Raw genomic sequence first — 26,905 nt, forward strand, 5'->3', positions numbered from 1 at the left:
ATGGTCGTCAATATAAAATATCATTTATTTTTTGTTCAGTAATTTCCAGTTTTCCTCGAACTGATTCATCTTCTAAAGGACTGAAGCTGTGGCTGATGGAAGTGGGGTTCTGGTCCAAATGCTTTTAACATTTAAATGGAAGAAAAGGATGTAAAAAAAAATGATTTGTGCAAAGTGCGAACATTTTTTATTCTTGCCATTTGAGGAAAATAAACCAATAAATCTGATGCAATTGACTTAAAAGAATGCATTTTAAACATATTTTAGAGGTTCAATAAATGATTAAAAATATGACTTTCTTTGGATCAATTTTGGATTTTAGAAAAAATGCACAATTTAGACAAGAAAAATACTTTTTCAAAAGCTTTAAGATATATATGTTGTTTTCCAATTATCCATTTAATTGATTTACTTGAAGCAAAGATGACAAAAAAGAAAAGGCTGATTTAAGATCTTCACCTGCTTGCCGTGTGAATCCTCCATCGACTCTTGGAATAAACCCAGCGAGGCTTTCAGGATCACTTCTTTTTAATTTTGTGAGGCGGGAAAAACGGAAATAAATTCACACCAAAACAAAAAAATTCAAATCTGTATAAAGTACGTTGAAATAAATCAAAATCCAAGCGGTGTCAGTCACACACAAACCCATTTTTCTCTTTTTATTCAGTGATAAATAATTTCCTATGATCATAGGCTTTATGTGTGGACATCCGATCAAGGCAAGAAACAAAATTAGAGGGCACACACGTTGCCACCATTAGAAAATCATAGCAGAAACAAAAAACAATGAGGTAAGAAGTTATTTTGTTTTTTTATACATTTGTGGTGCTTCTATGTCTGATACCTATACTGTTGAATGCACAGTGCTTCCTAATACAGAACTCCTGCCTTTTGTGACTGTACATTATTAAACAAAGTCAGGCCATGGCACGATACTAAACCAAACGAGGCAGAGCGTAAAGTTCAGCAGTTTTACATCGAAGGGACGGAGGAAGAGAAGCCCAGCGGGAAAACAAAAAACCTAAGACTTTGCAAATGAGGAGATTGTGACTCCGTCGACACACAAACACACATTTTCCAACAGTCAGTCGCTAATCTGATCCCACGCCGTTCCGCGTGAACAGAATGTGTAAATCTGAGATCAATTCTTCGATTTGAGCTTCAAATGTAATTGAGTTGTTTGTTACGCAGATTTAACGTTTGAGTTTCTAAGGATTAACGGCGTTTCTTAAATGGAAGACGTCTGATTAATGTTGAAGGCAAAAACTTTAAAGAGCCACTTAATTAAAAACATACATGTTGGTGGCTTGGGATTTTATAAATAAAATTATGCTTTAGCAGACGGATTGAGGGGAGGAAGAGCAAAGAGGAGGTTAATGAAGATAGTGAACAGATGAAGAAAGAAGCTAAAAGAAGAAATGTAGCATTAAATCGATACCAGAACACCTAATAAGACATGAGAGGAGAAACGTTTCTGTATAATGAGAGAGTTAGAGCATAAAGATGTAAGAAATAGGCAGCTAAAGTTGCATTTTTTGGCATTTGCACATGTCCCATGTGCATTATTTCTTTTTGTAATGTTATATAATTTTCCACTCTGAACAAAGAGCAGTCTGTCTAACAGACATTTTCAGTTTGTGGTACATTTTTGTGAAAGCTAACCATGAAACGCAATAAAAAATATTTCCATTAAAGGGATTTAGAGGAGAAAAAAAGCTTTTTTTTTTAGTCAAAAACAAAAATGTAGCTTAAATATGATCGATTAAAAAAAAAAAGGGCAGGAAGAGTCGATGTGTGTTTGTGTGCCTTCAGAATTCACAAAGCTCCTGAGCAGCACTCTGAGGCACAGCCCCATGCATGGACCTGACCTGCAGTCCCAGTGCCTTCACTCGTACACAAAATAAAATAATAATTAAAAAAAAGCTTCTGCCTCTCTTTTTCCAAACAATAAAGGAGAATACCACCAATTTTCAGCATTCACATGTTTTCATATCTTCAGTCAGAAATACTGTCTCGTCCTCTCTGCAATTAATGTACAAGTTGAGAAATGCATTTGGGAAGGCCACGGTGCATGGCTTTACTCAACAAAGATACAAGAACAAGAGGTGTGTTTATGTTCGGATGAGTATTCCTTAAATTCACAGTCTTCTAGATACTGCTGAGGGATGTGCATCAGTAAGATGGGTCTAGCTGAGCTGCCTACACTAATATTTTGCTTCTATCCGTATAAATAACATCATTCGTTGACTGGGTGGCGCTCACCTTAACGGTGACCTCCCGTCTACCACCTGTTCCTAAACCTGGATGAGACTAAGAGGAAGCACAGCTGTATCTACCTCTCATCCAGAGCAGGCCGCCTGTGTGCGGAACAGCTGCAGACGCAGCTGTTCTTCCCAACTGCACACCTGAGGCCGTGCAATATGGCGGGGCGCCGTGCTTCCCCCCCCACACCGACAGGCTCTCGGAACGCCCTCCAATTCCCGCTCAGTCAGCAGCAGTAACACTTTTCAGAGGCAAGGTGGTGTAAGATGGAAGAGAAAAGAAAAAAAAAAAAGTACAACAGATTTGTCTGAAAATAGCAAGGAGGAGCCAAAAATAGCAATAGGAGCGGCCGTGATGGAGCAGATGTGTGCTTGGAGGGGGGCAGCAGGGAATCAAATCGGTGAGTGGCTGTAGTGGTCCTCAAGAAATGTGCGCCAACACAGTGGCGGTGGTTGCCATGACAGCAGCACATTAAGCACCCTTCCCCGACAGAACGACAACAGAAATAGGGCTGTGGCTGAAATCAGCAGTGGCGAGGAGGCTGCACTCTTTCACACCTCACCCCCCCCCCGTCGGGTCTCTGTCCAGTCGCGCTTGGCTCATTTGTCCGTTTTGCATCCTTTAGCCGTTCGGTTCTCCGTGGTGCTGCGGTCCCTTGACACATAAGCGGAGGCCTCCCCGTTTTGGGATTGCGGCGAGAGTTTTGTTGGGTTTTATTTTTAAATTTTCAGTCACTGTGTTCGAGTAAATCCCATGGTATTCTCAGAGCCCCCTGGGAGCAGTCCAGAGGGGAGCGTGGTGGAGTCCTCAACCCGGGAGGCAAACTTTTCCTGCAAACAGCAGTCCCACTATGGTGAAGAAGATGGAGAGGACGAAGAGCACATACGAGGAGCCCACCACCGTGTTGTTGGGCAGCTTGTACGGCTGGCCTCCCACCTCGTTGATATAGAAGCCTATGGGGAAGATGAGCGCCGCCATACAGAACAGGATCACTGCAAACAGAGAGAGAGGGAGAAGATGTAAATCATCTGACACAGCAGGCCCCCCTCATTCGTCGATTATTCTCAGCACTCTTTACATTTGTTCAGCATCCCATCAAATGAACTTAGATGTGTCAGATTTGGATGTCATTCGTTTCGCTTTAGCGTCATAGGTTCTTGTTAACTTAGTCTCCTGTTTAGTTTTTTATTGAATCTTTTTTGGTTCTGTTTTATCCTATGATTATCTAATAAGTTCCGAGAGATTATGAAATTGTACGAGAAGTTGTAAACTGCAACATCTATCATAACTGCCCCTACTGGTGAGGAAGGATAGCTGCAAGTGAAAAATGGGCAAACTTGTACCGGACTTGAACAAAATATCAAGGTCGTAAAACGATCGATGAGCCTGTAGAGTAAAAATGTTCATGCATATTTTTTCTACGAACATGATACAACAGGTCATAGTGAACACTTAAACAATACATATAAGTAAATAAGGGTAAAGTAAGTAGACATGTCTTACAGATTTTCCTAGTACTGTTTAAGTGATAAGTGTGTGCTCCGTGTGAGTACACTGTCAAAAATGAGGAGGCCGAATCCGAATTCTTCCCCTACCCCTCCGGCTTCTCCCTACCCCTCCAAATAAAGGGGCATTTCAAGGGAAAGGGGGGTCCAAAATAGTTTTTTTAAGGGTAGAGCAAAGGGACTTCAAATTCAGTATCCCTCTGCCGATAGGGTGTTCAACTGAGGAGAAGCACTTTTCTTCACATTTAAGCTATAAAACCAAATATGTTAGGCATTACCGACCGCTAGCGGATCCTTGCTAATGTAGCTGACCAGCAAGTGGGAGTGACGTCCGAATTTGAAGACACTATTTTTCCATAACCCTCCATTTGGAGGGCTAAATATAGAGGTAGGGAGAAGCCGGAGGGCAAGATTTCAAATTCAACCTTGGAGCTTCGGAATCTTACAAGCGTCCTACGGACACATTTATGTATCATCTGGAAACTCTGAACGTGCCACGTTTGCACGAGGTCAGTAAGAAGCCAGCATCTGCACCTTACTAGCCATACGACAGCATCATCAGTGCGTCTTAGAGGCATGTAACTTATATGTCCTTACAAATGCTTTACAATACACTTCCAACACGTTTGACATTCGTACAATCCATTTTTATGACGTCCCTTAGGTGCACGAGCCTCAAGGAAACTAAAAGACACAAGTGTTCCATTTAAGACGCATCACTCCTGTCAACGAGCCCCCATAGAGCCGGACAACCCAAAACCCACAGCACCGTATGGTTCAACCCCCGTATGGGTGCATGTTACTAAGGTCTTAGGACTCCCATGGCAAGCGTTACAGCTCCGGTGATGAATCTAGAATCTAGAAATCTAGCTACGGCAGATGACTCCCTTTGGCTACAGGATGCCTTCAGCCAAAGGTTCTGTTGCCGACCACGCAAAACTCCAAACTCACATAGCTTCACGCAATGCAATAACCCGCCATTTATTACGATTTAGGTCGATAATAGCCCCAACTTCACAAAAAGTGCTGCGACTCAGGCAAAAATTTGAACCCAACGAAGCACCGGAGGGCCAGATCGCAGAGGTCGGACGTGATTGTATGCAGCGGAGGTTCCTCTCTTACTTTTAAAGTTACGTAGAGACTGGCGGTCGAGCCATAATGCTTGCCATGGAAGCCCGGGGTTAGGAGAAGTATGGTTAGACGCTACTTCTAGACATTAGCATCTGATCACATCCCTCATAATCAGAGGGACAGAGCTAAATGCTAAAATTATTTCAGCATTTTTTCCCCTCCAATAAAGAAAAATTAAGCATAGATATAATTAAAAGAGTTTGAAAACTACCATCCAACTTCTGTAAGTTAAAGCAAAAGTTGCAAAAGTGCTGCTCAGATTGCCATGAGGTCACCTGCTGACCTTTCACTTGGCAGGACACATGTCATTTGCTAGTACTTAATAAACCAGTAAAAAATGTTTTACACTATGTGAGTAACCCTTGTGCTATCCCAGGCATGTTTACATTAAAACTGGGGTCATCTGGATCCCACAAGACAGCATGCTGAAGTTTTTTTATTTTCAAGGATTTTTTATCTTCACTGGTGTCCATGGCAGACATGAAATCCTGTTCATCTTTATGATGGTAGGGATCACACATCAATGTAAGGGTGGAGTCATCTGGACCCCATAAGATAGCATGAGGGGTATATGCAGAGTAAACTCATCTGGAAAAAGAAGAACTCCAGGAAAGGGGATCTAGCAAAGGTTCAAGCAAGGCTATGATGCCAACTACGCGAGTGCTGCACCTCAACTCCCAGCAGTACATATAAACCATCAAAGTGAAGGCAGGTCAATCACTTTAGTATTACAGTTAACCTCTATTTACTGTTAGAAAAATATTAAACTATATTTAAAAATAGATACATGGATAGATTTTTTTAATTTAGACCTAATTTCTAACTGAACCTGGCAATAATGGACACAGACCAATACATTTATTTTTGCATTTTCACATGAACAAAAAGTAAAATGAATCCTATGAGGAATGTATTATATAATAGTATGCACGATTAATTAGCTGGCACTATTTCTGTCTATTTTGGCTTCAAATGACAGATCACATGCCCATGTCCAAAGAAGCATGCACAGAATCTAAAGAATAAAACCTGGATCTGCAAAGGAAAGATGCATAGGCACCCTCGAATTCTTCAGTCAGGGTCACAGGTGTCTAGACATAAACTATATTATTTTTCATGTGTTGTGAAGTGGTCGTGTAAAAGCTGGAAAAGATTGACCCTGAAACAGTCGATAGACATATAGCTCAAGAGCACATACCATAAACACTGTGATAATAGTTTCCTATGTGGTAGCAGGATAAAAACATTTCTAGATTTATGAGTTCATCCCTTTTTCTACCAATAATGGTTTTCTGTTGGCCATCACATTTGCACTTAAGAGTTTATATATTTATAAATACAAACAATAACCTTTCTACAATGAAGAAACAGCAATTTTCTACAGCTAAATGTTTTGACAGTCACCTGAGATTTGTGTACACATAATTTGCAGGTAAAAATGGCAGTGTTTTAACCTCCGGCTGATAATAAGAGTAAATATTTTCTGCAAAATCAGTCCAACAAAAGGTTTGTTAGCAAATCCCTGTTCAAGGCCTTTAAATGTTCAGATTTCAAACTCAAAAAAAAAAAAAAAGGAAAAGTGCTCAAGGTCTCCAAAGTCAAGAAGAAACAGCTAAATTAATCCAACAAGCATAAAGCGGACTTTAGTACAGCTGTAATGATCCCTCGGCTTCCTGCTGATGCCATCATCTGTGCATGAGTTTATCCTATCATATAAAGGCTTTATGCAAACTATAAGCATTTTTCTAAAGATCACCAAATCAAATGAAAAGTGAGCTTATGGATTCATTCTGTCAGAGTTAATCTGCCTATTATGAAAATTTGATCTAAAAGCGTTAAATTAAAAGTCTTAATTAAAATAAAATTGTCTTTCTGCAAAAAAGGTGAATGATATTAAAAAAAATTATACTTTTTCAAGGTAAATTTCTCAGTAGCAGAAAAGTGTGTTGAAACTCTGAAGAAATAAAAAACAGAAAAAAACAATTGAACAAATACTATATTTTATAGTCGGACACAAATATTTTAGAAAATACATTTTACACTCACTTACTCATCTATTTATTTAATTAAAAAAATTACATTTGTTTCATACATTATTTAATTGTGTGGAATGCTTTATTTTTTTATTCGCCAGAGGTAATAGTAACATAATTCTGTTACAAATTGTGATAAGTAAAAGTCCCAAATTAGACAAAAAGTATTTTTTATTTTCCATAAGAACAGTTAAATAATTCACTTGACAAATGTGAGGCCGGCTTCTTTCTTTTCCTTTGGCAGGATCGTAGCTGAGGTCACTTATGTAACAAACAATGACGTAAAGAGGCGTTGAAAACAAACCGACTTTAGAATTACAGATCAATGGCAATGCAGGTTCAATGAAAGAGTCTCCTGTAATGAAAAAAATAACTGAATGACATATCAAAGAGCTTTTAACCATTTTCTATACTTTAAGGCGCCATGTTTTTTTTTTCTTGTCATCTTTGAAGCAGCACGAATGCAGGTGGAAAACTGACAATCTGGAGTTAAAAGCAATAATTCCTTAAATGCAAAAAAGCAGATTAAATTAGCAATGAGGTACTTTGCATCAAAAGTAATTATAAAAAGTAATAAAGTAAAAATGTATGTATATTTTTTAGATTTTTAAAAGTCCTGTATAGTTTCTGTTCTTCATTAAAAAACTTAATATAAAATAAAAAAAGGTTTTATGGGTATATTCCTACAAATAGGAGGACAAAAAATATGTGAGCTAGACTAGAGGCACCATTTACCGCTTCAGTGGGATTTTTAAAGGTGAGTTTTGACCTGAAGCCATACGAAGCATCACCTTTAGACAATCTGAGAACCAGCAGGTGTGGAAACCTTTATAAAAACAGAAGCTGACGGTTTGTTTGGCTGGAGCATTTGGGTTGGTATTAGCTCAATGATAAAAGAAAAAGACGAGAAGAAACCTCAGGGAAAATGTACGGTAGCTTTTAGGCAAAATGACATTTCCTAAAATCTAGGAGGCAGCATTTAGGACAAATGCACACACTTCTTAAAAATGATAATTGATAATTGATTTTGTCTTTTTGTGAATATTTGGCATTTATTCTGCTGTTTGTATCAACTCAAAAGGTAATTTAAGACATCCAATTCTGACAAAACTTGACTTTCACAATAAAAGCATTTCCTCTACACTGTTTTTGTAACCACATTTTGTACAAAAATTGAAAAAGTTTTATCGTTAATTAGTCTGGGTTTAAAATTACTTTCACAGACATTTATGAGAACATACAGACATAAAAACTGTTCCACTCAAAAGCTGATTTTCTGTAACAAGTAAGACTGCAGACCAACTTCTCTTCACGGCTCTGTCCTCGTTCCATTTATGTCATAATTACTTTCTGACGCCCCAAGCTTGTGACTCCAGACAAAATTGCTCATTGTCTTTCCCTCTCTTCATTTTTACTTTTAATCTTGTTGGCGGCAAACGGATGATGGCTGACACGCCCACAAATCAGCAACATCAAAGCTCGTCCTTCTTAGCTAGAGGAAGTTTTAAAGATGTGTGCAAATCACAAAATGAGCCTCCTACTTTGGGTGATTGTTGTGTCCAATTAAAAAAAAAAAAGGGATGCTGTTGTCCTTCACAACTTTTCTACAGCAAAAAAAATCTCAAGTTCAATCAGTGGAGATCAGTCGGATGTAATGACATCAGGGTGGATAAAGAAGCTGGAATGAGAGAGACTATATATCCTGTCCTCTAGCTGTTTTCCAGTGAGCGTCTGCTTGAACAATGCAGGAGCTCAGATTTAACAATGTTTAAATTACAGTCAAAAATCCACCGTTTCCAAGCAGAACACAGTTTCAAACAAACGCTGACAACCAGATCTCTTCCCTCTTTTATCCTCATTTCCTCTTTGATTTCAAGTGTGATCATAATCACCGTGCTCTAAATGCTAAAATAATAAAAAATACATTTCATAAGAGCTAAATTTAGAAAGAAATTGGATGTTGAGGCTTTACAGGAGTGACAACGATTCACTGTTGTCATGGCAACATCCTTTTTTTTTCCCTTTTGCCTTTAAGTGTGGTCATTACATGGCGGCTCAATAGCTTCCAATTTAGCTCGAGATAGACTTTAGTGCTTATAGGGCTGAGAGCAGAGAGATCTGAGATTCAGAAAAGTGGGTATTTATTAAAAAAAAAAAAAACATTAAAAAAGTGTTTCCAAAATGAATAAAACTCCACTCAAGCCTGGAAAAGCCACTTCTTTCTCTCATATGCCGGCTGTTTTCAAACGACAATAATGCAAGGCATTGTGGATTCCCAAGCCAGTGTTCCGTCTGTATGAGCGCTCGGTTCCCACAAGCGAATGGCCAATCAAACTTCAACAACCCACACAGCTTTAAGAAAAGCACAAGAAATTATATGGATCTCTAAAAGCACATCTATAGATGACCTTACTATTAAGAATAGGAGAAGCATAAAATGAAAACAACAACAAAAAGAAACTATTCCGAGCTGTGAAACGTCAAGAAAAAGAAGATAAAAGACTACTCAACGCTGTGGTCCATATGCCACCCACGCACATACCATACAAACAGCAATAAAGGCATAGAGATATATTTATATTCTTCCCTGTGAAACAATGCCGAGCAAATCTCAAATGCACCATTTAAAAATTCCTAAAAAACAAAAGCTTTGCTGTTTATGGTTATTTTTTGACTGACATAACACATTTTACACATCAGATTCTCTTAAAAGTGATCCTCATCTGTATTACACTTTAAGACTAGGTTTTTTTGGTCTATTTTTGATGTATATTTTCAGCTTGGAAGACGTTAATCTTGCCACTTTTGCCATTATTTTTAGAACAACCTCATTTTTTTTTTTTTTTTTTTTTTGTCATTTTGCTTTTCAGCATTAACACACCGGAGCTATAAATCACAGAAAAACATCTGAGGAGTATTTTTTATTGTTAAAATCACATCTATGATTATTTTTGTATAATTTGAATTGAAATGTAAACTTAAATGTTAAATAACAATGTAGAAATGTTGCAAACAGAGTTGAATGCAACATTTTTCAAAGAAACTTCTGATCTTCAAAATAAAATACAGACAAATCTTCAATGACCCGCTCAGAAATACATATATTTTTTAAACTGAGAATCACAAGCATGTTCAAATTTTGTATAACTTTTAATGTAAAATGTAGTTGTTTTTTTTTTTAGATATAATCACAATACAAATGTTACTCTAGTGCAAAAAGCTTTTCTGTCCAGCACCACACAAAGGCATCACAAGCCTGACAAGCTGTGTCCTTCCTGATTTTGTCCACCTGAAGGGAGCCTTTGCGTTTCTGTCCGACTTTGTTCCAGTCCTTGTCAGAATCCGTGACAATGGGCACAGCACTGTGATCAGGACTGCAGCTCTGGGGAACACCTGTCTTCTCCACGCCACAAAGTTGACACACCTCTCCACCATGAAGTCTGCGTGTCGTAGCTGCACCTACTTGGTCCTCCTCATCCCAAAACGCACAAACTCTCTTAAATCGCTCCTGAAAAGTGTTTTATCACCATCTCAACAAGACCTCACCAAGTGTGACTTGGTCGCTCTGGAGCATTTGTAAACTCTTTCAATATGAGCATTAACGTGAACTATTTTAACTGTTGGGTGCCATCAGATAGAGGGAAGTGAGCAGAAATCTTTAAAAATGAGTATTAATATCATTCTTTGGTTCACTTACTTCCAGTAAAAGCGATCCAGCGGGCGTATTTGGTAGCTTCCCTACGCCAGTGTGATGCAACTAGCAGTCCACAGGTGACTGTGAGAGATATGATGCCCATGATGATGAAGAAAAGTGTGGTGACCCACTCGGGGGGCAGTCGGGGAGGGATGCAAGTTCGGTCTCGCCCGTGGATGGTCTGGCACTGCCGGACAAGCCCAACTGTGAGTGCACCTACAAAAGAGAGGAGCCGGTTTAGGTCTTCATTTGAATAGAAAATATAAAACCTTGATTGAGTTTAGCTTTTAATAAAACTACTATCACATTTTTTAAGTAAATTGTCATTTTAAGAGAAGTGCAAGTAGACACAATCTATTAAAGGTTAGTGAAAATTGAATATTTAAGTGTGAAAATATAAATGACAATGTAAGTTTACACATATAAAAACAGCACCACATTACAATAAATAATTATGCCAAGAACCTGATTCATGCATCAAACTATTACAAAGGTGTGAAGACCAGTTCCTATTACCAATGCTGCTTTCTTTTCAATTAGTACCAATCGAGGGATTTTCTACCCGAATAAGCACAACACCGACACACCGCTGAGCTCTTTGCTCATTATAAGTCTCTGGAAGTAAAAGGAAGACTCCCAACAGAACGGAGGAACAGGAAGTGGTCAATTAAAAATCAAGATGTTGAGTAAGAAGAAGGTTCAATGAGGTGGATGGCTTAATGGGAGCTTTTAAAGCAGAAAAACTACTAAATGGTACGACTATTGGTTACTGTGTGCATGTTAAACAACCCTTTATGAATAATCAATTAGATCATTAAACTGAAAACAAATCTGTTTGATTTTAAATAAACATATTCAATGGTGAGTAACATGCATCCTAAAACCTAATATGATAATCTCATCACGGAGCGACTAAATGATGAACTAAAAAACAGAATATTTATAATATTAACATCAATTTTGTGATTTGCAAACATTTCCTGTAAAATTAAACTCTATGCGATGACGACAAAAACTCCCGAATAGAGACGTTATATTTAGAAAGCTTTCCCGCTTATGCATTTCTACACCATCTGCCACACAAACAGCAAACAGCCCAGCCTGTAGCATAGTTGGTTTAGTGTCAATACCACATCCATAAAATTGATTCCCACCACGTGTGTGCAGATGATTCCTAGAAAGTTTTTAATCAATTTGTGCAAAAATCTTAACTTGCTTGCACTAAGCATATTCCTCATGAATGTGGTTGAATTTGATTTCGAAAAGCTAAAATTTCTGATCATATGTTCCAAAATCCACATTAAAAGTTTACAATGAAGCTGGAAAATAAGGTCTAAAAAGGAAAGAAAAGTCTCCACTCAAACATTTTGATTCACATTTTTTGTCTTTTATACATTTAACAGAATATTTTGAACAATTTTCTGGACTTTTTCTTACTTTATAGCAGCTTTTGAAGTGAAAAGATTCATACTAGTGTGGCTCCAAAGAAAAGAATGCTGACATTTTTTAACTTTCAAAATAATTCTTAAAAAACAATATTCGGCTTTTTAAACACAAATATTGAACATAGTACGTTTTGACTTTTAACTTGTGTTTTAGGAGTAAAATACAAGTTTTTAAGGAGGAATGAAAGTGCAAAAGTCTGAAAAGTGCATGAGGCAAAAATGTTGAGGAAAGTTTTAGATGATCCTGTGGTAATTCTGCCTCCCACATCCACACATTTTATTACTTGCTAGTCACAACCTTTGCCTACAATGACTGAAACGCCAAAACAACAGAAGCTAACAGAAGAACAAAGCCTGTGTGACAGAGGTGTTGTTTGGCTCTGTAAGTGGAATGCTGTGCTGGCCTTCCAAAGGAAATCCTGCCCCCATTAATGAAGCCCTGTTTTTATACAGTAACCAGCAAACACAAGTCAGTCCTATCACACAAACAATGCTGGTGAGGTGAGAGAAACGGTTTGGGGAGTCTGTCGACCTGAAGGCATAAATTTAACAAAATCTAAAAATGCAGAAAGAAACACAACATCTTCTCCAACAGGGGAAAGGAGGAAGTTTCAAAGATGTTTTCTGTGTTGCTACTTTACCATCTGCCTTAGAGCGCCACCAGTGAATTTCTCATTGAACAGAACGCTTATGCAATAATCATAAAAAAGTGAAAAAGTGAAAATTGAAGGTCATGGCTCATGAGAAAACTGGCAACAGAAAAACTCAGCTAGTTCCTGAAGTCTGCCTCTGCCTTACAGAGTCAGTCTGAACAAAAAGCAAAAACGGAGCCGGGTGAGGAGCACAAACCCGGGCGCTGGTGCTGGGAACATTGGGAACGGTTTGATAGCTGCAGTTTACAACCGTTTCCCCTGAATCCCTTGGCCTCCTGTTGTTTTACTGGCACTCTGTGGCATTCCGGTCATACTGCAGGCAGGCACGCTATGGTAGATGGTCACAGGTAAACAAACAACTGTTTCTGCTTCTCTAGGAAGGTAGGAGTAAAAGCTTGCACTTCAAACATAATCCACATTTAAGAGTTCAGGATATTTACTAAATAAGTTATTGTTGATAAAAAAAAACTGCAGAAAAATATAATAAAATAAGTAAATCCATTTTTTTATTGTACTGTATACACAAATAACATTATTTTATTAATAAAGATGCATGGATAATAAAATGTCTAACTGGTAAAAAACTTTGTTACTAAGAAATGAGGCTGAACCTAGTCTAAAATGATTTTGGTGAAAATAAATAAATACATTTAAGCTAAATGGCACCCCAGACTTATGCCATAGTTACAAAAACAAAACATAAAAAAATAAACACAGCTAGCTATTTCACACTTCCAAACATTTCCAGTTGTATGCTCTCAACCCCTCTCTTATATTGACAGTCTCACAGCCAGCCTACTCATAGACTGAGTTCAACCTGGAAAAAAAAACATTTGTTTGTATAAAACAAGAAACCCAAGAGAAAAATATATTTCAATTAGGTGAGGTGAGGCAAAAACTGTAACAAAAAATGCCGGGGGGAAAAAAATTCTAACTTTTGCACATTTAATTATTTTATTATAATTGCACAAAAAAATAAGTTTGTAACCTTGAATTCTATTAAATTAAGTAAATAAAGCAGCAACATTGATAATATACTACTCATAAAAATTAAAGGAGCACTTTAAAGAAACATTAGATACATCAGATCTCAATATGAAGTTGGATACCTATACAAATAACAACAGGACAGTGTCTTAGGAACAAAAGGATGCCAAGTATTTTAATGGAAATAAAAGTTTTCAGCTACAGACACCATAAAATCAGAGTGAAATGAAGATGTGGCAGGCTAGTCCATTTCTTCCAAAACTTAATTTCTGCAACTCAAAATGCTTTTCAGTATCTTGTGTGGCCCCCATGAGCTTGTATGCATGCTTGGCAACGTCGCGACATGCTCCTAATGAGACGACGGATGGTGTCTTGTGGCGTTTCCTCTCAGATCTGTGTGAGGGCATCCCTGAGCTGTTGTACAGTCTGAGGAGCAACCTGGCGGCGCCTAATGGACCTAATCATAATGTCCCAGAGATGTTCTATTACGTTTAAGTCAGGGGATCGTGAAGGCCATTCAATTGTTTCATCCTTCATCCTCCAGGTGCTGCCTGCATACTCATGCCACGTGAGGCCGGGCATTGTCGTGGATTAGGAGGAAACCAGGACCTACTGCACCAGCGTGGGGTCTGACAATGGGTTCAAGGATTTCATCTGGATACCTTATGGCAGTCAGAGCACCATTTCCTAGGCAGTAGAGGTCTGTGCGTCCCTCCATGGATATGCCTCCCCAGACCATCACTGACCCACCACCAAACCTGTCATGTTGAACGACGTTGCAAGCAGCATAACGTTCTCCTCATATTCTCCAGACTCTTTCACGTCTATCACAGGTGCTCAGGGTGAACCTGCTCTCGTCTGTGAAAAGTACAGGGCGCCAGTGGCGGACTTGCCAATTCTGGTGTTCTTGAGCAAATGCCAGTTGAGCTCCACGGTGCTGGGCAGTGAGCACAGGGCTTACTACAGGACGTCCGCCCCTCAGGCCACCTTCATGAAGTCTGTTCCTGATTGGCCCTCTGGAGGTCATTCTGTAGGGTACGAGCAGTGCTCAGCCTGTTCCGCCTTGCACAAAGGAGCAGGTATCGGTCCTGCTGAGGGGTTGAGGACCTTCTACGGCCCTGTCCAGCTCTCTGAGAATAACCACCAGTCTCCTGAAATCTCCTTCATGTTCTGGAGATTGTGCTGGGAGACACATTAAACCTTCTTGCTGCAGCACATGTGGATGTGACATCCTGGAGAAGTTGGACAACCTGTGCAACTTCTGTAGGGTTAAGGAATCATCTCATACTGCCAGTAGAGATAATTACACAAGCCAAAATCAGCAACAGAAAAAAAAAAGAAAAAAAAAATCAAGACAGGGGAAACTTGAAATGACCTCCACATGTAACACCAGTCCTGTTTTGAGGGTTTTCTAATTGTTGCCACTGAAGTGCACCTGTTGTTCTTTCCATGAACACCAATAGAGCTGAAATTGATTAACGAGGCCCTCAGCTGCTTAACCAACAAGAAAATTGTCAGACAGGTTTAATTCAATTCATGCCAGGCCCAATAAAAAAAGTGTTCCTTTAATTTTTGTGATCAGTGTATTTTACCCATTTTCTCCTATGGGTTGAGGGCTGATTAGCGATAACACAGTTCAACCCACAATTTACCTTTAGCAGAACGCATTCTAACAGATACAAATAAACTAAACTATTGCATAAAACACAGTAACTATTGCAGGAACTAACGGCAAAGAGACAAAAGCTTTTTACAGGAACAGTAATAAACGATCAGTTTGACTGTGAATAGATCAGCATCAGTACACAAAAAGACAGAATAAGAAGTATTCTAAAAATATAAATACATTAATGGTATAAAAGGCTCAGGAAGAATGTATTTACTCAGCAAAGGTAATTATTTTACTTCTCCTTCCTAATGCACATTTTACATAACATGTTTGAACGCCTTGAAAAGGAAAAACAATGTGACTCAGGATCAATCTGATTCATCTGTATGTCTGAACTCTTTACAATATTCCATGCAAATGCAGACAAAGCCACGAGTAATTTGTTGTTCAGGTGCTTTTCCTTCAACTTAAAATGGTACAAAGCCTCAATGAGAAAAAATATCAGGAAAACATAAGTAGTTAGGGTTTGTAGATATGCTAGCTTGCCTGGTTTGTTCTAGTTGCTGCAATATTTTACATATTTCTATTGCAGACATCTTTGAGAATTTAAAAATGAGTTAATAAAATTGCATTTAATCTCATGTGAATCATTCTGCAGTTCCTTTAACATGCCCTTACCAGCTGAAGTTTAACCCAGTTTATGTTGATCCCAGTATACCAACTATAGTCATTTCTAAATCTGGCCAATGAAAAGTATTATTTTTAGAGTGGGCATATGATGTTGATGAGACAAAGTAGAGTGTGACAGGAAGCAACTTGGTGTGAGTTATGTGAAAAAAGTCAATTATGTTTCTTTTATTCAGGCCTTCAAATGGGATTGAAAGTCACACGGAATTGTGGGTAATAAATAAAAACGGATACATTTATAAATCCTGCCCAAAATGAACTAAATCCAAATATTTCTTTAATTTTAACATAATTTGAGCTCGCCTGTTGCCTGCTGTGAACAAGGATAAATAAACACCATATGGTTTAAACACAACACTGGCGTGTTTCTGCTATCAAAAATAATGGGCCAATTTCTCCATTTGGAGGTCCTACTCCCTATTTTTTCCACACCTCCACCATCCCCTATTACCCTGCAAGCATCTGTGCACTCACTATGATCAAAACACTGTTCCTACCATGTCTCAGCCCAAATGAGAGGAAATGAGCGCCGTGTCTGCTCCACTGCAGCATGATGATGCCGTCATTAGCGAAGCACAGGGGGTGCTAATGTTTGTAAGCTCAGGGGGGATGAGTCAAAATGGCCTCTGAACCGTAGTGGGCGGCAAGTAGGTAAGTCGAGGCAGCCAACAGTCGATTCTTCTGTACCTGGAGGCTTTTACAGGGCCCACGAACAGCCTAAATGCATGTACAAAACAAGGGCTTACAGTCCCATGACGAATAAGACACAAAACCAAAATTAATTCAGCTCTGTTCATGATTTAACTCACCACTAAGAGAGGATTAGCAAAGACCTCAAGCACAGGTAGATTAACACAAAACACTTTTAAATCAGTGGGATCAAACTGGATTAAACTTACATTAACGACCCACTCCGATGAAAATCATGTTTTTGGTGTTTTTAACATGTTCTTGTGATATTTTCTGATGATAGAGGAGATATATAACGAAAATTAAGCTTAAAATTGCATTTCGGGGTATGCCTTTTTGTTGTGAATTGTTGTGCAGACGCAAAAATGGCGTAAGACAAAGCTTGCAGTTGTGACATTGAAGCTACGACGGCAAACCACTAGGTCCCTGCTCCAATCCATTTTGATGTATCCACTTGTAGACGAGTACATCCATGTACGTCTTTGTTTTCCTTGCCTGAGCTGGAATCTGGCTCAAAACTGTACAGCTCCAATATTGCTCGCCATTTTTATTGCACCGCTGATGTTAGGTTGGGGTTATGAGGGGCCATAAGCTAGTGGGAGAGCATGTAAACATTTGGGAAGGGGTGGGCTTACTCTATGCCAAGAGTCCCACCAACAACTCAGAGGTAATTTTTAATGAACTACTGCCGCTCTGCAGAAAACTTTTTTTTAAAAATTATTATTATTTGGTTAAGAATGCGAGTGAACCTAAATTAACTTTTTGCTCTTCAATCATAACATATCTTGCTTGGGTGATTTTTTGATGATTTTATTAGTTATTAATTTGCACAAAAAAAGCACATTCTAAAGAACACACTGTCCTTCTCACTAGGTTTTGTGAACAAAGTCCGATCCAGACAGGCACAACAATTTTAAAATAAATATAATTTACGAAACACTGTTTTTGAGAAGTTGCAACACCTTATCCTTCCATTTACCAAAACATATACTGGACCAAATAATGGGTCCAGCAGTTGAAAAGGAGAATCCCAGGCTTACCCTTTAGGTCTTTTGAGGGAAAAACGCAGAGGCGTTCGCTGCCAGCCTAGAGATATAATCTGTCTGGTGAGTGGTGGGTCTGTCCCAAAGCCTTTTCCTGGTGGGAAATGTCTGAAACACCTTCTGTGGGTGGCAGACAGTATGCACGTTGTCCTAAGCCATAATTAAACTTATATCAAATGGGTTCTGTTAATGAAAGCCAGCAGTAACCACTTAAAAAATCATGAATGTTCGAGCTCCGTATCTAAGCTTAATACTTCAGCCCAATTTTCTAGCATTTACATTCCAAAACTGGCACATAATGTTCTAAATGTATAACAGTCATAGAAAACATAGTAAGCTTCTGCTTAAGCTTGTTAGCTTGGGAAAATATTTTTTTTTATTGTCCAAAGATATTTATATCATAAAAATGATTGATATAATATAATCTAAGTAGCTATACTTGGATCACAAAACCTCACAAGACAGGACAAAGTCAGAAGTCCCTAATGATCCATGTCCTCTTCTTCACACATTCATTAGTTTGCTCTTTCTGACATTGAACATGGCATTAAATTCAATGCCAGGTTTAATACAGACCTTCAGCAACTGCTGGAGACCAGAAAGCCAAGGACTAAATACCACCAAGTCATCAGCATAAAGTAGATGATTAATGATCCTGTCTCCGACCACACCGCATTCAGTTTTCCGGATCGTCCGTGAACAAGATAAGGAGGAAAGGGGAGAGTAACCGCCTCTGATGAACTCCATCTCACAAATGCCAACACTTCACAGTCATAGAGTGAAGAGATAACCAATAAACCACAAGTCAGATTTTAAAAAAAATGGAGGGTCCTTTCTTCTCTTTGCTTAAAGAAACATTTTTTATATAACTGATGTGGTTAAATGCCTGGGAGCTTCTAATGCAGGACATAAAAATAGAAATTCCCCTTATTGTACTAATACAATATTGGTCTCAGGACAAAGGTACATAAATCAGTGAAGTGAAGTGCAAATAAATTGCTCTAATGTGCAAAACAAAACTCTCTTCATTCCTTATGACTGTAGTCCCCATCCTTTTTCTGACCACAGTCCGATTTAATGTCAAATGGACCAACTTGTACGAAGGCTAAAGTGGACGTTCAATTATTTTTTTCTCAGCTTTAAGTTTTCCTTAACTTTTGAGGGTAAAGATTATCTCCATCCTCTGTAAAAAAAAAAAATAAAATAAAAATAAATAAATCTCCAGCTGGTTTAAACTGTATTTGTACACTGTATTTTGTGCAGGAACCATTAAAAAGTTATGTAGATTTTTCCTGTCAAACTGGAAGCCAAAAAAATTTTTTTTTTTTTAAATCAAGACACCAACCTTAGCCTCATCTGACTTTGAAGCTGCAACGACTAAATACAAAAAAAACGCCACTAAGACTGTTATTTTCTAAATATAATAACATGAATCCACCATTTGAGCAACTTTATTGGCAGCATCCTTGTATCATTAAACAGCCAGTTGCTGAATATTATGCATCATTATTATGGGGTGTGGAAACAACTGTTTCAATAAACCCACAATTCAGGTAAAGACTCGTGGTTTTTGTTTACACCTTTTTTCCATTGAAGTCAAAGGATCTTCTATTTCCTCACTGGCTCTTTTCTATGAAAATAAACTTTCCAATTTTTTTTTTTTTTTAAACAATGTTATCTTGGGAATCCAGTAATTCTCCAAAATAAAACTTCCTTCAGAGTCAGACTATAAATAAAACACAAAATATATAGATTGTGTTTTCTCTCTGCACCCCAGTACCAACTGTCCATGGACTGGTACCGGTCAGCAGCCCGGTGGTTGGGGACCACTGCCATAAGATATTACATTAGCCAATTCAATGGGTCTATAGTTGCAGTGGTGTTAATTCTGAACGTTTTATTCTTAATGACAGGAACCAGCAGAACAGGGAGCTAGCAAGCTGTCAGGTGGCGTGCCATGGATAAAACCCAAACTGAGCAGGGGTATAAGCTCCGTGCTTGCAAACTAAGGTGTTCAGCAGTAATACAATCCACACCGCAAGACTTGTTATCAGCCAGTGCCTGGACTGAATCAAAGATCTCAGAGGGACGCATGATTGCAGCTTTATTACATTCAACTTTACCAATTTCAAAACCATTCCCTTTCATACAATTGAAAAGCTCTTTATATTGCTTCTACCATAGCCAGATTATATCAGCAGAGCTGCACATCCCATCAATAGAAGCTGGCAGGAGGGTATTATAGCTATAAATGGCTCTAACTACATTACAAAAATCATTAACACAATTATTTTGGAGCTTTTTTTAACCAGTAAATCAGACCTCAGAGAATGTGTGTTCTTTTATTATACGATGCAGAGCATATTTAAAACGACCTTTTGTGTTGTTTTATATTTAAACGATGGTCTCCTCTCAATCCTTACTACGGAGATCATTCACATTTCGATTCTAACTTGGTCTCAGATTTGTTACTTTGTCATCTCCAGCCCCTCTATTACTTCCGTCTAGTAGAGAGTCAGTGGAAGAGGAAAGAGACTCCAAAATGCCATCATACATCTGGTGCAGATCACAGTCATAGACGGACTAGACCGATCTATTTTCTTGACTTTAAGCCCCGATCATCAGGCAGCAAAGGAAGGTGATTCGCATTCAAGGAGATGGACAAAGGCCATATACTAGTGGACAGAGAAAATCCAGATGCTTTTCCATTCCCAGCTCCACTTAAGATAATCACATGCACTTACAGGCACTTAAAGCCAATACGGAAAAGCTCACCTCAGATAAAAACATCCGCAGAGGAGGAACGCCATTACATCAACACCTCAACATACTTCTTATTAAGCTGAGGCCATTTGATGCTATGAGATTTTTCAAAACAGAGAGTGTAACAATTCAGATTGATATCATGCGTTTTCAAAAACTCCAAAAGGAAAATAAAATCATCTACAGCTGAGGTTTTTCACCTGCAGCACCAGATACAAATAGTAGCAGACTTGCCATTTTGAACCAATGTGTTTCAGTAAAAAGTTTGGCTTTTATTTCCAACATGCAAGGCTATTTAAAGATAACTCTTTTCATGCTTGAAATTAAATTGTCACGTCTCTAAAGTTGCAAAGTGCTCGGTGTCCTTGCACATTCAAGATGCTTAAATGCACAGCAGAACAGAAGTGTTAGCACAGCAGCCTTGTGACTGGATGATGATGGCTGGCCTGGTTTCAGTTGCTCTGTAGTAATGACACCGTGTGCCCTTGTGCTTTGAAAAAGGACACTTAAAATAACACAATTTAACAGCGCCCCATTTCATCTACTTTAGGCTAATGTTAGATTTAGCTGTAACAGCAGTTCCTGAGCAACAGTTATGAGCTGCAATCGATCCCAAATGTTGCTCTAATTTCACGTAATTGTTTGCTGATTTATTTCGTTTTTTTGCAATGAAGGCAGCTTTTGTGAGTCTTTCTTAAAATAGTTCATGTGGTGAATACTGTGAATGTTTCCTGCCACCGAGGTGGTTTTTTTTTGCAGTCAACACTCAATAGCACTTTGGAGTTGAAGGTCCTCTATTCTCCCTGGAAAAAAAAACATGTCGTTCTTCTCAAAAAGTAAGCACTTCTGTTAATGGTTATATTTTATTCTGAAAGAATGATGTGAAAATGATTACAAAAAGCGTAGGATGAAAGGACAGAAGTGATCAAGTACATTTACTTTCCGCCTGAAATCTTCCACCAACCAAAAATGACTAACAATGGTATCTCCATCAAGTACAGAGATTTATTTTACTTCAACCAAGTCTGAGATGTGTGCTTTCTGATTTAAATGTAGTATTGCTATTTTGTGAGAACATTCAGGCTAAAAGAACAACATTTACCATCAAGTGATTATGTTAAATAACAGGTTTTTGCTTTTTTATGACATTCTAAAATGAAAATGAGCTTCAGCTACAACATTTTACATTGAAACAAGAGCAACGCATCAACATTCTATTGTGTTTAATGATAGCAAATCAGCTTTTAAAGACCCACTACAATGCAAATTGTTTTTTTGGGTGTTTTTAACATGTTATTGTGGCATTTTTCTTATGACTTAGAAAATAAAGCTTAAAATCTGCATTTCTGAGTGCATGCATCCACTTGTAGACAAATAGATCCAGCTACATATTCGACATCTGACTCAAAACTGTACAGATGAAAGCTTCAAGAACGCTTGCCATTTTTTTTGCACCTGAAATTTTATATGGCTGGTGTGATGGGCTGTAAGCTAGTGGGAACGTGTGTAAACAAAGGGATGATGAAAAGTCAGGGAAGACTTACTCAGCAGAAAAAAATGCCCTAAAAATGACACTGTTTTTTTTTTTTTTATTTCGCCTTAAAAAAAGTATAATTATAATTAAAAGATCACTGGTGCACTTATTAAAGAGATCAAAAGATGATTTGAGTGGGACTTTAAAGAGATTTGCAACTATAGAAGTTAAATCAAGCCATAAAATCATTCATCATTTATTAAAGAGTAATTTTTTGCACCAGTCTGTATATTAACTAATTTTCATATTTTTTTTCCTCAAAACATTAAAGTAATTAGAAGTCTGAGCTTTAAACAAAAATAAGTACTCATCACAGTATTTATTCCAGAGAAACATGACTAAGTCACATTGAGACTTTAAGCCAAAAAGTCATCAAATCAGTTCTTTAAAACAAAATGAATAATTTCCCTCTTTTTCACTGTTAAAAAGTATTTTTTGGATGACTGATTGCAGCTTAAAATTTGTTAAAATTAATACTGTAATAGTACTAAGTTCAGTGCATGTGTTCAATACAACTTAGATGTTACTGTCAGACTAAGCAGATTTTTCTGTGAAAAAAATTAAGCGATCATGAGTGAAAGTACATTAAAAAGCTGCTGAACGTTAAAGCCATAAACTATTTCAGTCACCTTGCAGCTGCAGACTGACTTAATATTTTTCAGTTTTGTAACCAACACTTTAATATTGGGAACATCTCCCAGCAGTCAAGCTTTCAACGACCGTGTCTGCAGGTAAGAGAGTCGAACTTGCTGTTCTAGAAGATGAGCAGCCCTTCATCTCACCTGCCTCTGGGAAATATCCAACACCGCAGAATGGATTTTTTTAAAAATGAAAAGGTGTTTTACTTCTAAAACAACAATACAAACTCTATTATGGTTAAATAAAATGTGAAAATGGCTACCGATTCTTGGGTATGGTGTGCAGCCCTCCAGAATCTGCAGCGTCTCATTTCAACTTCACTCGCCACAAATGTAAACACTTTGACAGACGACAACCACAACTCTTTACATTATCCTTGCAGTCTTTCAGCGAAGGTGCAGATGCCAACCCCTCCTTTCACACATTTAACTGTAGAAGTCCCATTTGTTGTCACACATCGAGGTGTTTGAAATTTGTTCTCCGTTTTTGACTCATCCTCTGGTGGAGCGGTGAGCCGCAATCAGGAAACCAAAGAGTGGTTTTGATGCAAGATGCCAAAAGGGCACGGAGGGTTTTTTTTGGTGCTATCTGACTGTAGAAAGGAACCATAACCTCAAATAGCAGCAGAGCCTACTGATTGAACCACTAAGTTCAATTGAATTATTCTGTTTAAATGTTGGCAAAACTCAAAATGTATGGAGAATAACAAAAAATTGTAAGGAGAATGGACCACTAAATAAATGACAGACAGGTGGCGTTCCCTTCAAACAGACAGCAGGTTTACCATCCGAAAATAATGACAAGAAATGGGAGGAAGTGAAGGCGTCAAATCGTTGCGACTTCTCGCCCACGCATCTGACAAAACCACCGAAAACAGGGCAAAAATAAATGACTCCAGAATCCACGGTCTGAGCCGAGACTGCGAGGGTAAGGGAGAGGAGTGACACAGAGATAGAAGCTGCCTGCTGTACTAATTTCACTCCAATTACAAGATGTACACAAACCACATTCGTGTGTCTCAAAGAATACCAGAAGCTGCCATTTTCAGTACATTCTGGGTACAAAAGTGACAAAAACTGGACATGAAGTCCCGCTACGCATGAATAAAACTGCCAGATGTCCAGAGCATCTCATCTGTGTCCTATTATTTGCTTTAGCAAAGATTACTTGTTCCGATGAGCTAATACAGTCTGAATGTGTTGTAGAGGAGGATGAACCCTCCCTGACCCAGTTACTAAGCTGTTATTGTGCAAAGAGAACAAAGAGTAGCAGATGTCAATAGTATAAAAGAGTTATCAGGAATGAGACAAGTAATATAGAGCAGCAACATCACCTGCCGACATGAAGCATCATAGATGCAGCACTCACACACCTGCACAGGTTCTTTGGTCAGACAGATCACACTGAGGTCACTTTAAATGTTGAGTCATGGGCAGTAACATGCTATTAGTGGACTGGCTGTTTGTGTGAGGGGACCTTTTGACTACTTAAAGAGGGAAAACAGTAAATATTTTCACTATGCAATTAGGTAACAGTTTTAAATGTCTTCAAATGTCATAACTAAGTCATTTGATGCTTACCTTCAAAATAAAATACCCTGGATGTGGATGCATATGATGATGATGTTAGATTTGTTTATTTTCATTAAAAAAAATTAGGATTTCAAGAAAATTAATTAAAAATTAGCATGTGAGTTAATATAAATTACAGAATGAATAATAAAAATTTATTCTTTAAAGAGCAGTTGCTGAAGCAGAAACCATTTCCTTAAAGTTTCATTTAATTTGTTTTGCCAGGAGATGCAGTAGCTTCTAAAGATAGGTTATGTTTACCTGCTGATTCACCAGTGTTGATCCAGTCTGGGTTTGCAATGCTGGCTATTGCAAAGATGTCTGCAGCCAGGAAGAGGCACCCTGAAATGATCGTGAGTTTATCCATCCCTCTTCCAGCTGCTAAACCCCGAGGAAAGACGTGGGAGCGCGGTGGTCGTTATCCGAGTGCGACCACGGGTGTTGAAAGGTTCAGGGTGGGCTGTTATCAGTCTAACCTCGCCCCCCTCAAGAGGATCCTGCTCTCGTGCTTCTGTGCATTTTGGAGCAAAGCTAGCCCATTCGCGTCGAGGCTCCAGTTGGGCACACAAAAGCGTCACATCTCTGTTGCAGTCCGGTGCGGCGAAAACAAAAGCAGACTCGGTGCTCAGGCCTTGAAGTGCTTGTGGTGTCTGTCGGATCCGCTTAGCAGCCGCCGCCGCTGCAGCAGCATCGGGTACGGCTGCTGCTAGCAGACAGTTAGCTAGCTATTTCCCAGATTCGGGCTCGGTGTGCCGAGATGCGGCCCAGCGGCTGCTAGACGGCCGAGACCGCAACTGCGCGAGCATTTCAGGTACAATGTCACACCAACTGACTTCCAGAAAAAATAAAGCAACGCAAACGCCGCTCACTTAAAAAAAATCCCAATTTAAGGTGAAGGTTTACGGTTATCCATCAGGAAAACGAGAACCCATCACCCCGTCTTGTTTACTCGAGCTGGTTCTCCTCCGCTGAAATAGCATCTGGTACTTTTAGTCCCGTTAGCCAGCAGCTCTTCCCTCCTCTTCCCCGGTTTCGGACCGCAGACGGGCTGTAGCTTTCCTCTTTGCTGCTGTGAGTTAGGGATCAGTCTGAGAACTCCAAAGCTCCCACTGGACAACAAAACAGTTGTTGGGATGCTTTTCCACTTGTGTGACCACCGTTAGCTCAACCTTCCTTTCTGCCAAATGACATCAAGCGAACACCCCCAAGCTGCCTCAAACACACACACAGAGAGCCCAATATGTTCACGTTCAGGGGAGGGGGGCGGCATACTGACTTCTCGCGATACTCTTCAAAAAGGGGGGTCTCTTGTTCAAGGGTCCTCCTGTTTTAGTCTTTTGGTGCATCACTTTTGAAGAAATATGACAAAAATAAACAAGATAAACATTGTAGGATTATTAAGGTAGTCTTATTTTATTAAGGTTAATCTTAAATTAGATTAGTTTATTGCTTGTACACATAAATAAAAACCAAAAATTATATAAAAGCAGCAAGTGCAAACATTTTTAGAATATAAACATTTTTTACAAAGTGTACATATTATAAGGATATAGAAAGGATTAATAATTATGAGTAAATGCATAGACACAGAAAACGTTTTATCATATAAAAACAAGAACTGTGAGTAACTTATAAAGAAATGTTAATCGTGATTTCTAGGTTTAAGTACTTGCGAGATCAAAAAAGTGAAGAGAGTAGTGGTGTTATGACTCATTTAAGCAACGATTCGATTCATATCATAATTTGTGGTTGCTGATCCGATTCATAGTCAATATTGGTTCATATCAAATGACCTGATTCTTAAAATTAATCCAGGAAATTCTAAGCCAAATTTTCACTGAGTGTGACTCAGATAAATACCTGGTACTGAACAGTGTAGGTGAAGTTTTCCAGATTCATTGTGCGTCTTGCAAGAAAATCAAGTGTTAATCAAATATGTGTACGAACAAACAAGAATTAATGTAAAATCCATTCGTGTTTTTGTTTTCTAAAGTTCATCCCACTCTATTATGCATAAGCATTATTAGAACATGATACCATCTGTGCAAAATTTAAAGTGTTTCTACACATTAGACTGTAATGATACTTGATCATTTTTTGCTGCCATCACACGTCTTGTCCGCTGGGATGGAAAATTGTTGTTCTCACGTTGTTGTGAAATAAACCTACCATATTTTAATCCAAATTATATTTTCAAACATCGATTTTAATCGATTTATTTCATTTTGAAATGATTTTATGATACAAGTTGATGAACACGTTGCCTCAAACAGATCGATTTTGGTTGGATCGTAGGAATAGAAATGGATTCATCAGTAAAATTGATTTATCGCTGCAAATTTTAATTTTTTAAATGTATTTTAAATTAATATCTCTATATCTGTATCTTCATATCTTTTTTTTTTTTCAAAAGAGCTCTTTTTTCTATGTAGACTATTCACAATGTAGGTTGAAAACTTCTGTGAAGTAAAATTATAACATTTGTCAACTTGATCCTTGAAAAACATAATTCCTGTGGGTCCTCTAAATCCCTAAAAGCTGTATTGTTCTTGAAAGGCAGATTTTCATGCAGAGACAAAAACATTTATTTCTTATCATTTTTTTTTCATATATCAATTTAAATAAAATGATCAGCTTTTTATTGTAGACTTTAAGCTAA

General features: G+C 38.3%; 1 protein-coding gene across 1 annotated transcript; it reads right to left on the bottom strand.

The window, feature by feature from the left end:
* Window positions 1-510: 510 nt before the first annotated feature.
* mosmoa (modulator of smoothened a) lies at window positions 511-25,499 on the bottom strand. Its single transcript, XM_024272701.1, has 3 exons — window positions 24,508-25,499; window positions 10,629-10,841; window positions 511-3,254 (listed from the first exon to the last, which is right to left on the bottom strand). Exons 1-3 carry the CDS (start codon window positions 24,611-24,613, stop codon window positions 3,070-3,072), a joined length of 504 nt encoding a protein of 167 aa, XP_024128469.1. The 5' UTR covers window positions 24,614-25,499; the 3' UTR covers window positions 511-3,069.
* Window positions 25,500-26,905: the final 1,406 nt, after the last annotated feature.

Source organism: Oryzias melastigma, linkage group LG8 (assembly GCF_002922805.2).
Source record: "Oryzias melastigma strain HK-1 linkage group LG8, ASM292280v2, whole genome shotgun sequence".
NCBI classification, from domain to species: Eukaryota; Metazoa; Chordata; class Actinopteri; order Beloniformes; family Adrianichthyidae; genus Oryzias; species Oryzias melastigma.